This window comes from Scyliorhinus torazame, chromosome 11 (assembly GCF_047496885.1).
Source record: "Scyliorhinus torazame isolate Kashiwa2021f chromosome 11, sScyTor2.1, whole genome shotgun sequence".
Taxonomy (NCBI): domain Eukaryota; kingdom Metazoa; phylum Chordata; class Chondrichthyes; order Carcharhiniformes; family Scyliorhinidae; genus Scyliorhinus; species Scyliorhinus torazame.
The window spans coordinates 7,504,862-7,518,164 of record NC_092717.1 but is presented as its reverse complement, the minus strand read 5'-3'; the positions used below and the strand labels follow the sequence as shown (position 1 = coordinate 7,518,164).

The following is a 13,303-nucleotide window of genomic DNA, read 5'->3' as shown; positions in this document are numbered from 1 at the left end:
TGAATTTAATCTTCCCCAGCTGTCAGGGTGGAGCTTGAACTCATTCATGTCCCCGAATCGTTACTCCAGGCCTCTGAAATAGGCACACTATGTTACTGTTCCTTAGAAGTTGGCAACTTGTTTTTTTCTAAATCACTGTGCAAGCAACCAGGGTGTTGGAAGGGTCCTTCTTGCTTATTCACTGTCTGTTCCCTTATTTCCTCCTTTCTTTTATTTTTGTCGTTACATTTTTGATCCATGGATGATTTATGGACATGTGTCTTTGAGGTATCTTTAATTCAAGCAGAAGGAAGCAATGGCCTGTGCCTTTAATTCAAATGGAAGGATCCAGAAGGCAGCCAGTGGCCAAAGACTTTGGGTATGTTCATGGGTATGTTTATAAGAATTATTGGTTAATTCACTTGTGCTGTGACTGCGGGACGAGTGGAGTTGAAATTGACCGCGCAGCCCAGGGTGCCGCGACAGTGTGGCAAAAAACTATAGAGGCTTAACAAATGAGTCTGTGTTTAATTTTTAACTAATGCTTCCCCCTTCTCAAAATAATCAAAATTAAAATAATTTAATTTGTTCTACACAAACCTACAACTCTCAGCATCTGAAATCGAAATTTTCCTAACAAGTCTGACAAATGAAATACGTCAGGTACAGGCAATATATACTGACGACGCACAAATGAAATGGATTGTACTTGTTCACAGGTTGATGCACATCAAATAAAGCCAGCCGTCCAACACGGGAGGCTAACGAATGACACAAGCATGCTACAAGAGTGAACATGCTGAGCACGGCAGCAGAGGGAGTTCCTCAATTAATGCATCGTGGAAAATCCCAGAAAGGTTCAGTAGATGCAAAATGTTTTGACTTACCTCTATACCCACAATTAACAGGACAAGCCCGGTTGCGCTTTCGTTAAAAAATTCCTTCACCTGAGGCGATATCCCAATCAGTGCACAGTTGGTCATCACGGAAATTACTCCCATAGTTTCGAAGGCCAGCTATAAACAAAAGTACATTAAGGGCTTTGCGCAATGAAAGTTCATAACATTAAAATCACCCATTCACATTACTTTGACACCACATGCAATAACATCAGTTACCAAAATATTTTTAACGATGAATATTCCACACACGTTCATACAAATGAGGAGAAGGCCTAGGCTCTTCAAGCCTGATCCAGTATTCAATAGGATCATGGCTGATCTAATTTTAACCTTAACTTTACATTCCTGCCGACCCCAGATAACCTTTCACCCCTTTGCTTTACAAGAAGCCGTCTACTTTTACAGTAAAGATATTCAGAAACTCTGCTTCCGCTGCCTCTTGTGGAAGAGAATTCGGAAATCTCACAACCCTCGGAGGGATCCCCCCCGCACACCCTCCCCCCCCCCCCCCCCCCCGCACACCCTCCCTCCCCCACCCCCCCCCGCACACCCTCCGCCCCCCCCCCGCCTCCCCCATCTCTGTCTTAAATAGACAACCCCTCATTTAAAAAAAAAATGTTTTATTTATTGGGAGTTTCAATTATTTTGCAAAATATTCACATCAAAGAAACAAAAGGAGAAAGCTGGCTCCAGGCGCAGGGTACAGCAGGAAACCATAGTCAGTGCATCATTGGGAACTAATAAGACCGGATGAATTGGGGACTGGATCCCCAACATGTTCCTTCCACGGTTAAGTGACCCGTCAGCTCCCTAACAGGACTCAGGGAACATTACAGACATACATCTCACCCATAGGTACAAAACACAATGAAAGAAAACAATACCCCGGGAACCCCAGTGTTCAGGGGGAATCGACAAACTCTTCCAGATAAATTAAACTTTTCCTGATCCGGTCATCTTCGAGACGGCAAAATGTAATAACAAAGACAAAAACAGCGGATCGCGCACCAACTAAACTTTCATACTCAGCCGAGGTCTCCCATGGAAAGAGGAAAAGAGAGCAAGCTCGGGAGCCAAGCGTGAGATTCTGAGCTTCCATAATCCCATCTCCTACATTCCAAAAATGTGCAGGTTAGGTGGATTGGCCATTCTAAATTGCCCTTAGTGTCCAAAGGTTAGATGAGGTTACAGGCAGAGGACAGGGGAGTGGGTCGGGTTGGGAAGCTCTTTCGGATGGTCAGTGTGGACTCGATGGGCTGAATGGCCTTCTTCGGCACCGTAGGGATTCTATGATCCGAACCACAGCTAAAAATGCTGGTTTTATTAGAAGTTTGTACAAAAGGATCTCGGTTTACACAATGATTCAGGCATCCAAAGGTGTGCAGGTTAGGTGGATTTGCCATGCTAAATTGCCCCTTAGTGTCTAAAAGGTTAGGTGTGGTTACTGAGTAATGGGGAGAGGGTGGAGGCTTAATTGGGGTGCTCTTTCCAAGGGCCAGTGCAGACTTGATGGGCCGAATGGCCTCCTTCTGCACTGTTCAATGATATACTCTATGAATAAGTTCCTGCTGGTGGTGATATTGAGTTATGCAGCATAGAATCCCTACAGATTCCCTACAGTGCAGAAGGAGGCCATTCGGCCCATCGGGTTTGCACCGACTCTCCAAAGAGCGCCCTACCTAGACCCACTCCCCACCCCTGTAGATTTCAGAAAGGATTTTTCAATGTGATCGGCTGAAGAGCCTTGCTGATACTCGCCCTGCTCACAGGCACCCGTTAAAGCACTCTGTCCTGGATCAGAGCGATCTTCTTTGTGGGTAACCATCAGCAAGCTGAACTGTGAGCTCCATTCCTCTGCGCCTGCGCCACAAAGCCGGGGCCAACATTACTAACACAACCATGCATTTAGTTTGCATAGGTACAACCAAAATAAGAACTCTGATAATGCACAATTGATTCCTAGGATGAGGGGATTGCCCAAATGAGAGGAAATTGAGTAGAATGAGCTTATATTCTTTGGGGTTTAGAAGAATGAGGGGTGATTTCATTGAAACAAATAAGATTCTCTCAGGGCTCAAGCAGGGTGGGTGTTGGGAGGTAACGTCCCTTGGTTGGAGAGTCTTAAGCTCGGAGTGGAATCTTAGGAAGAGAGGTCGGCCATTTAGGACTCATAAGGAAAAACATCTTCGCTCAGAGGGTTGTGAATCGTTGGGATTCTCTACCACAAAGGGCTGTAGCTGCTAAGTCAATGAATAGATTCAAGGCTAAAATCGATGTGCAGGGACCATTGGATCGAGCTATACGAAGAATCTAGTCACAATATCGCAATAGAATTACAGTACCACCTTTCAGGAACATATTGGAGAAAGGCTTTCTCAGATACTGAAGAGAACATTGATTACAAGAGATAAAAGTATAAAGTCAAAAATATAAAGTGAATGTCAAACTGAAAGTATAATTATAGGATAATCACTGTCAAATACAGGGAAATGCTCTTCAAAAGCGAATGAGATTTTCTTATGGTAGAAAACAGATAATATACGACCATGTGTGGCAATGAATGTAGGAATTCCAATATAGCAGTATATGTATTTGGTGCAATATGGGTTGTTGTGTGTATGCATCTGCTACAGAAAAAACAATTTAAGCCTGGGATTAAAATACAGACACTTTTGCTAGAGATCTGCAATTAAAGCATCATAAAACAAAATTAAAGATCATTCCTTCAAACCATATATATTGTTTACCTTAAGTTGGAATTTTGTTTATATAAAGAAGGTTCCCTGGGAATTAGATAAGACACATTGTGTTAAGCCATACCGAGATGTTGCACTTAATAGGAAGGGCCAGGAGTTGAAGCAGTCAGGTGTTGCATTCAGTTTTTAGATTGGGGAATGTGAAAAGACCAGCAGCTTCTCTCAAAACAATTTAGTTAAGAAGATTTTGTCGTAATAGTGTAGAAATTTAACCAAATGATAACATGTTGTCATCGGGCAGTAATAATGGCTAAAATATTTCTCATTTACTTAGCACGGTCATGGAGTCTTAGAGGTCTACAGCACAGAAAATGCCCTTCGGCCCATTGCGCCTGCTCCAGTCAAAACCAACAGCCCAACTGTTCTAATCCCATTTTCCCTCACTTGGCGCATAGCCTTATATGCCTTGGCATCGCAAGAGCACATCTGGCTGTGCGGAGTCTGCACGTTCTCCCCGTGTCTGTGTGGGTTTCCTCCGGGTGCTCCGGTTTCCTCCAAGTCCTGAAAGACATGCTGTTAGGTGAATTGGACATTCTGAATTCTCCCTCTGTGTACCTGAACAGGCGCCGGAATGTGGCGACGAGGGGATTTTCACAGTAACTTCATTGCAGTGTTAACGTAAGCCTACTTGTGACAATAATAAAGATCATTATTATAAATACTTCTCAAATATTAAATAGGGGCTGTTTAGCACAAGGCTAAATCGCTGGCTTTGAAAGCAGACCAAGGCAGGCCAGCAGCACGGTTCAATTCCCGTAACAGCCTCCCCGAACAGGCGCTGGAATGTGGCGACTAGGGGCTTTTCACAGTAACTTCATTGAAGCCTACTTGTGACAATAAGCGATTTTCATTTCATTTTTCATTTTCAAATGTTATGAGGGTCTCTGCCTCCACCCCCCTTTCCGGCAGCGAGTTCCAGACTCCCACCACACCCTGGGTGAAAAGTTTTTTCCTCACATCCCCTCTAAACCTCCTGCCGCTTACTTTAAATCTCTGCCCCCTGGTCATTGACCCCTCTACCAAAGGGAAAAGATTCTTCCTGTCTACTCTAGCTGTGCCCCTCATAACTTTATACATCTCAATTATGTTCCCCCTCAGTCTCCTCTGCTCCAAGGAAAACAATCCCAGTCTATCCAATCTTTCTTCATAACTAACACTCTCCAGCCCAGGCAACTTTCTGGTAAATCTCGGCTGCATCCTTTACAATGCTCCTATAATGTGGATTCCAGAACTGCTCCAGCTGTGGCCTAACCAACGTTTTATACAGCTCCAGCATAACCTCCCTGCTCTTAAACAGTGTCTCGTCTAATAAAAGCAACTATACCATATATATGCCTTCTTAACCACTGTATCCACCTGCTCTGCAAGAACTCTCTGATTCTCAGTGCTTCCCAGGGGCCTGCCGTTTATCATGTATTCCCTTGCCTTGTTTGTCCTGCCCAAGTGCATCACCTCACACTTATCCAGATTGAATTCCATTTGCCACTGATCAGCCCATCTGACCAGCTCAACTGTATCTAAGACTATCCTCCTCACTATTTAGCGTCCCAATGTTCGTATCATCTGCGAACTTACTGATCAAGTCTACATTTGTGTCTAAATCATTTATATAAACCACAAACAGCAAGGCCTCGCAAGTTAAAAAAAACAGAACAGATGAGCCCAACTTACCAGCCAGACTCCCATGTCTGCTGCAGGCTGGGAGAACGGCCTTTTGAAGACCCGACACATTTTCAGGGCATCGGAGAACACTTCTGTGATGTTGTTCAAAATTGCCAAAATAGCCGCCAGAGGGTAAACACAGGAGAAAAGGCTGACATAGCCAAACTGCTGAAAAAGCTCCAAGTAATCATCAAAGGTTCCCTATGAGAAAGAGGAGATAAAAAATAAATAAATTGAAGGACACAATATTAAAACTAAACACAAGCCAGACTTGCCGGCTGTGGTTCAATGGGCAACACGGCTGCTTCGGAGTCAGGATCCCATCCCAGAGATTTGAGCACATAATTCCGGGCTGACACTCCCAGTGCAGTACTGAGGGAACACAACACTGCCAGCGGTGCAGATGGCCTTAGGACCTCCCAAAATGTTTTACAGTCAGAAGTACGTGTTGATTGAAGGACAAATATTGATCAGGACACCTTCAAAATAGTGCAATTGGATATTTTAAAATCAACCCAAGGGGAACACATCAGGGGCGCTATCCCCCCCCCCCCCCCCCAACGCCGGGTGGGAGAATCACCGGGGCGCCGCGCGAATCGCGCCACGCCGCCCCGACCCCCGCACGCGATTCTCCCACCCCCCCGGAAACCAGCGGCGCGCGATTGGCACCGGGCCGCCCGGAGAACCGGCGAGCGGCGATTCTCCGGCCCGGATGGGCCGAGCGGCCACTACGACACGACACTTTCCCGCCGGCGCCGTCCACCCCTGGTCGCTGCCGACAGGAACACTGGGGGAAGGCTGGGGGGGGCGGCCTGTGGGGGAGGGAGGGGGACTCCTTCACCGGGGTGGCCTCCAATGGGGTCTGGCCCGCGATCGGGGCCCACCGATCGGCGGGCCGGCCTCTCTCTCTCCCCCCCCCCCCCCCCCCCAGGCCTACCTCCTTCTGCGCGCGGCCCCAGATCACCGGCTCCATGTTGGTGAGGGGCCGGCATGCGAAAGACGTTCCCCGCGCATGCGCAGGATTGGGCTGCCCCAGCTGCGCTTGCGCGGGTTGGTGCGGTGCCCATTTGACACCGCGTAAGGACGCTGGAGCGGCGTGAACCGCTCCAGCGCCGTGCTGGCCCCCTGTGGGGGCCAGAATAGGTCGTACCCGGGCCCTGTTTCACGACGGCACAAACACTTGGCCTCCATATCGGAGAATCGCCCCCAGGTTTCGGTTTAACGTCTCATCCTAAAGGCGAGACTTCAGACAGCGCAGCACTCTCAGCCTAGACTTTGTGCTTCAAATCCCGCTCCAGATGCTTGCGCAATGAGCTTCTGTCTCTGAGGGAGGTACTACCCATTGACCCAGGCTGACACTTCAGAGAAAATATCTCAAAAACATGATCTAGGGAAGAACGCAACAAGGCTGGGCGTTGGGGGAGCACAACACAGGATGACTGAGCTTTGAGGTTTTCGGCTCCTCGAGTTCAGTCAATGGGCCGTACCTCCCTCAGAGTCAGACAATCATTGCTCCAGGTTCTGGAGTGGGATTTGCATCGAATTCTCTATCCGAAGGCAGGTCCAATCCGCAGCCAGGATTGGGTAGAGCAAAGATGCAGGTCCCAAATCCAGGCGGAGCAGGGATTGAACCCCGTGATATTGACACCAATCTGATCCACAACGGCCACCTGGCCCCCCAGGAAAAACAGAACATCTCAACTTCGCTCCAGATCTTTTGGTCAATGATTTTAAATCTATGGCCTCTGGATATCATCGCAAGAGGGGATAATTTGTATCTTTCAAAAACCCTGACCACCTTGAAGACCCCCAATAGGTAATTTTCCATAAATCCCTTAATTTTGCAGACATAACCGAGGATTGGAAAACTGTCGATGTGACACCCCTATTCAAAAAGGGAAGGAGGCAAAAAGAGGGTAACTATAGGCCGATTAGCCTAACATCTGTTGGGAGACAAACAGTTTGCAAAGAGATACAACGTGAAGTTGTTCATCTTGAAAGGGAGAACAACAGAATATTATTTAAATGGAGAAAGGCTGCAGAAAGCTGCAACACAAAGGGGCTTGACACTAAACACCAGAAAGCTCGCACACAGGTGTAGCACATATCAGGAAGGTTGATGGAATGTTGGCCCTTATTTCAAGTGAGGTCGGGGTACAAGATTAGGGAAGTCTTTCTGCAATTGTACAAGGTACTGGAATACCGTCAGCCATTTTGGTTCCTTATTTTAGGAAAGACATTATTTCATTGGAGGGGGTTCACAGAAGGTTCACTAAGATGATCGTCGGTATGGAGGGTAGCACGGTAGCATTGTGGATAGCACAATTGCTTCACAGCTCCAGGGTCCCAGGTTCGATTCCGGCTTGGGTCACTGTCTGTGCGGAGTCTGCACATCCTCCCTGTGTGTGCGTGGGTTTCCTCCGGGTGCCCTGGTTTCCTCCCACAGTCCAAAGATGTGCAGGTTAGGTGGATTGGCCATGATAAATTGCCCTTAGTGTCCAAAATTGCCCTTGGTGTTGGGTGGGGTTACTGGGTTATGGGGATAGGGTGGAGGTGTTGACCTTGGGTAGGGTGCTCTTTCCAAGAGCTGGTGCAGACTCGATGGGCCGAATGGCCTCCTTCTGCACTGTAAATTCTATGATTCTATGATTGTCTTCTGGGCAAAGGTTAAACAGGTTGGGACTGTAGTCATTGGAATTTAGAAGAATGAGAGGAGATCACATTGAAACATAGAGGATTCTTAAGGAGCTTGACAGGGCAAATGCTGGTAGGATGTTACCCCTCATGGGAGAGCCTAGGACCAGAGGGCAAAGTCTCAGAATAAAGGAGTGCCAATTTAAGAATGAGATGAGGAGGATTTTTCTCTCTCAGAAGGTTGAGTCTTTGGAACTCCCCGCCACAGAGAGTTATGGAGGCAGAGTATATTTAAGGCTGAGGTAGATTCTTGATCAGTAATGGTTACAGGGGCAGGGCAGAAAAGTGAACCTGAGAAATGTCGGATCAGCCATGGTCCTATTGAATGGCAGGGCAGGCTCGAGGGGGCCTACCCCTGCTCCTATTCCTTATGGTCTTATACCACATGGATTGAAGCAGGTCAAGGGGGCGGATCACCACCACCCTGTCAAGGGCAATTAGAGATGGGAAATAAAAATTCTGGTCTAGCCAGTAAAATGACACATGCCATGAAAGAATAAAAATAAAATGCCCTCAAACCTGGTAAAGTTGCCCTTACCCTTTCTGACAACTCCCCTGATAGGTGGTGCCCAGAATTGGCCAGATTGCTCCAACGGACATCTAACCAGAGATTATAAAGTTGAAGCATAATTCCTCTGCCTTTATAATCGAAGCATCCATTTATAAACCCAGGAAGCCTAGATGTTTTTCAAAGACTTTAACTTATCCACTTGTACTTTTGAGGATTTGTGCAAATGGACACAACGGTCTTGCTGCACATCTACACGTTTCAAACCACAGTCACGTGGAAAAGGCAGAAAGTGCAACCCCCAACTCAGGCGATCTTGCTTTTGGTGCAAAGGTGGAAGTCAAAGATTCAGAGTTATAAAGGCACAGGGGGTCGTCCTCTGGCCCACTGAGACCAGGCCAGCCCTCTGTACAGCAATTCAGTCAGTGCCATTTCCATGTTCCATTCCCAAAACTGTACAAGTTTAAATTTTCTCGTGCCCATCCAATTTCTTTTTGAAATTGGTCATCTCTGCTTCCACCACCCTTGTAATTAGGGAGTTCCAGATTACTGGCAGTCGCAGTGTAAGAAAATGCCCCGCTCCCCCCACCAAAACCTTCCATCTCTATCCCTACAGTATTCGCTGATGGGAACAACTTTTCATTGTCTCTCTTATCTAAACCTTCACTACTTGTACTCGTGTCGCATCTCCCCTCGACCTCCTTCAGTTCAACCGAACCTTGTAGCTAAAATCCTTCAACTCTGGAACCATTCTGGTAAACCTTCTCTGCACCCTCTCGAACATGTTCACAACCTTCCTAAACAGTGGTGGCCAGGAATGGAGTCAGCACTCTTGTTGTGACCTAACCAGAGTTTGATGAAGATTCACCAGACCTTCCTGCTGTTGCATCAAAACCTCAGCTCAGAGCAGTCAGAATGTGGCACTCGCCACTACCTTAAGTGGCTGAAACAAATATTATAGGTGCATTTTACAGGAAGCCAGGCAACCGCAGGAGGGGAAGTGACAAAAGTTATATTGATGGAGCGTGAAGAGAATCACAGCATAGTTACAGCCCAGAGAAAGGCCATTCGGCCCATTGCACCCTACTTGTGCTTGTATTATTTGCTCGTTTGTCCAGTTTGAATTTAGAGTCTAGAAATGTCTTTTCAAATCGTCAACCCCAAAGAATTCAAACAAGTTTTTGTTTCAGTAGCTGAGATGTAAAGTAGTGGGAATCTGGATTTAAACTCTGCACGAGGTCAGTGGGACTAAAAGCATGCATTCTGAAGAATTGCCAGAAGACAGTGAAAACAATTTACCACCTCTCTTACAGCACTTGATGCTGTCTCCAATGGCCGGGAATTGTGAAATTTCAATTGGAACGTAAAGTTGGATGAATCAATTGTCACCACCCGCAGTAACATTTTGTCACCAACTGTAAGCTTTATAAACTGCACAATGCAAACCATAAATTATGGAGTCAAACAATTTGAAAGCACAGATGTAAGACTTGTGGGCAGCTAACAGCTTCCAAACAGGATTCATAGTCATCTTTGGCTTTGACATCTTTATACAAACAGCACTGAAGGAAGAAATCCTTACAAATGCTTTTCAGAAACTGTATCATTATTACAAGGGGTACTTGTACAACCTGAATTGCTCAATGCTGTGATAATATTTATTCTGGACTTCAGTTAAACGGTCAGAAATATTTCCTACTGCAGACAATCATGAACCCTTGTGATTTAATCAAACTGTAACTTCCATTCGCCAAGGCTAAATTAAAAATGTCTACCAACTAGTTGGTGCCCTTGAGAGACAGAAGCCAACATATTCAATTACACACACTCTTCTTTTAGGTCAGAAAATGCAAACTTGTCTCCTCCTGTCTGCTGGGTGCCAGGGTCTTATATAAAGAGAATCCAGTCATCAATCTCAAATGCAGTTCTCAATGGGTAGAGGCACATAGCACAAATGACCACCAAATCCGACACCAACTGACGAGACGGGGTTAAGCAGCCGGTGGTGTAAACGGGGTGGATGTGGGAGGGGCTGGGTAATGAGTGACCCTCTCAAACTGGGGTTGAGCCGGAGTAGAGCGAACTTCAGTCCAACCGGTGCTGTATCTAACACGGAAACGCCTGGCAGTGTGGATAACGTTTTACTCGCATTGTATCTGACCTCGGCAGTGCTTGATGTAGCAAGGCTGACAGATGTTTTACATGTATCCAACACATGACCCAGGATGTGCTTGACGGGGAAATGCAGGGAATCTGCGGAACGGTAGCACAGTGGTTAGCTTCACAGCGCCAGGGACCCGGGTTCGATTCCCGGCTCAGGTCACTGTCTGTGCGGAGTCTGCGCGTTCTCCCTGTGTCTGCGTGGATTTCCTCCGGGTACTCCGGTTTCCTCCCACAAGTCCCGAAAGACGTGCTGTTAGATGAATTGGACATTCTGAATTCTCCCTCAGTGTACCCGAACAGGCGCCGGAATGTGGCGACTAGGGGATTTTCACAGTAACTTCATTGCAGTGTTAATGTAAGCCTACTTGTGACAATAAAGATTAGTTTTTTTAAAATGTGCTTTGAACGTTCTGTGCCTATGGCTTGCTCCATTTCTCTTCCGTGACATTTTATAAAGTAAAAGTGATCCAATCTTACAAAAATACATTTAATCCAAAGGAAAATATACAATGTAGGAAGAGTACTTGAACCAAGATCCTGACCTGTGTGCAGAATGGTAAAGAATGTCATACCACAGGAAGAGGCCAACAGATTTATCACATCTGCGTCTGCACTTTTCCCCCCCCACAAGTCATCAAGTCAAATCCCACTTTCCTGCTCATATCATTCAATATTCTTCTTGTTCAAGTATATCTTTTGATGTAATTATTCTGCTGGTCGCCCAACTCTACCCTTCCATATACTGGATTTTCCAAAACTGCTGCCTGTGTTCAAACTCGCACAATATCCCATTCATCCATCACCCCTGTGCGCACTGACCTACACTGGATTGTGGTCAATCAATACCTCAGTTTAAAAATTCTCATTGTGATTTTTAAATCCCTCCATGGACTCGCCCCATCCCATCTCTATAATCTCCTCTAGGCTCGCAACCCTACGAGGTCTTTGTGCTTCTCAAATTCTGGTCTCTTAAGCATCTCTGACTTTTTAAAAAATATATATTTATTAAAGTTTTTTAACACAATTTTTCTCCCTTACAAACAATAACCACCCCCCCCCCTCTCGTAACAAAAAAAAAAACGAGACCTCGCGCAGAGCAAGATATATACATGGCAAAATGATATATTTACACAGCTTTGTACACTGGCCCTCACCCGTACATGCCAGTTTCCCCATCCCTTCATGTTATCTCTTGCTCATCCACCCTCCCAGGCAGTCCCCCCCCCCCCCCCCCCCCCCCCAAAGGTTGCTGCTGCTGCTGACCGACCTTCCTCTAACGCTCCGCGAGATAGTCTAGGAACGGTTGCCACCGCCTGTAGAACCCCTGCGCAGACCCTCTCAAGGCGAACTTAATCCTCTCCAACTTTATGAACCCAGCCATATCATTTATCCAGGCCTCCAGGCTGGGGGGCTTCGCCTCCTTCCACATTAGCAAGGTCCTTTGCCGGGCTACAGGGGACGCAAAGGCCAGAATGCCGGCCTCTTTCGCCTCCTGCACTCCCGGTTCGTCCACTACTCCAAATATTGCTAGCCCCCAGCTTGGCTTGACCCGGACTTTCACCACCTGAGATATTGCTCCCACCACTCCTCTCCAGAACCCCTCCAGTGCCGGGCATGACCAAAACATGGACATGGTTCGCCAGACTCCCTGAGCACCTTCCACATCTGTCCTCTACCCCAAAGTACCTACTCAACCTCGCCCCCGTCAAGTGCGCTCTGTGGACCAACTTAAATTGTATCAGGCCGAGCCTGGCACACGAGGAGGAATTAGCCCTACCTAGGGCATCAGCCCACAGACCTTCCTCGATCTCCTCCCCCAGCTCCTCCTCCCATTTACCCTTCAACTCTTCTACCAGCGCTTCCCCTTCTTCTTTCAACTCCTGGTGTATTTCCAACACCTTGCCCTCCCCGACCCATACACCCGAGATCACCCTATCTTGAACGTCTTGTGCCGGGAGCAACGGGAATTCCCTCACTTGTCGCCTCACAAAAGCCCTCACCTGCATATATCTAAAGGCATTTCCCGGGGGTAACTCGAACTTCTCCTCCAGTGCCCCTAGGCTCGCAAACGTCCCGTCGATGAACAGGTCCCCCATTCTTCCAATCCCCGCCTGATGCCAGCTCTGGAACCCCCCGTCCATCTTCCCCGGGACAAACCGGTGGTTACCCCTGATGACATGGCCAATGGTTCAATCGCCAATGCGAACAACAGGGGGGACAGGGGGCACCCCTGCCTCGTCCCTCAGTACAGTCGAAAGTACTCCGACCTCCGCCGGTTCGTCACTACACTCGCCATCGGGGCTCTGTAAAGGAGCTTAACCCAATTGATAAACCCTACCCCGAACCCAAACCTACGCAGCACCTCCCAGATGTACTCCCACTCTACTAGGTCAAAGGACTTCTCCGCGTCCATAGCTGCCACTATCTCCGCCTCTCCCTCCTCCGATGGCATCATTATCACGTTTAAGAGCCGCCGCACATTGGTGTTTAGTTGTCTGCCCGTTACAAATCCCGTCTGGTCCTCGTGGATTACCCCCGGGACACAGTCCTCTATCCTCGTGGCCAGCACTTTTGCCAGCAACTTTGCATCCACATTGAGGAGCGAGATCGGCCTGTACGATCCACATTGCAGTGGGTCC

The 13,303-nt window shown here is 47.4% G+C and overlaps 1 protein-coding gene across 2 annotated transcripts in view; it reads right to left on the bottom strand.

Moving 5' to 3' along the window:
- The window catches only part of ano10a (anoctamin 10a), a 93,847-nt gene that overhangs the window by 16,064 nt on the left and 64,480 nt on the right, over nt 1-13,303 (bottom strand). For both annotated transcript variants that reach the window (XM_072466895.1, XM_072466896.1), the window contains exons 10-11: nt 5,309-5,500; nt 867-995 (exon numbers count right to left, since the gene is read on the bottom strand). In XM_072466895.1, coding sequence (XP_072322996.1) covers nt 867-995; nt 5,309-5,500 — 321 coding nt within the window. The remainder of the gene's footprint in view (nt 1-866; nt 996-5,308; nt 5,501-13,303) is intronic.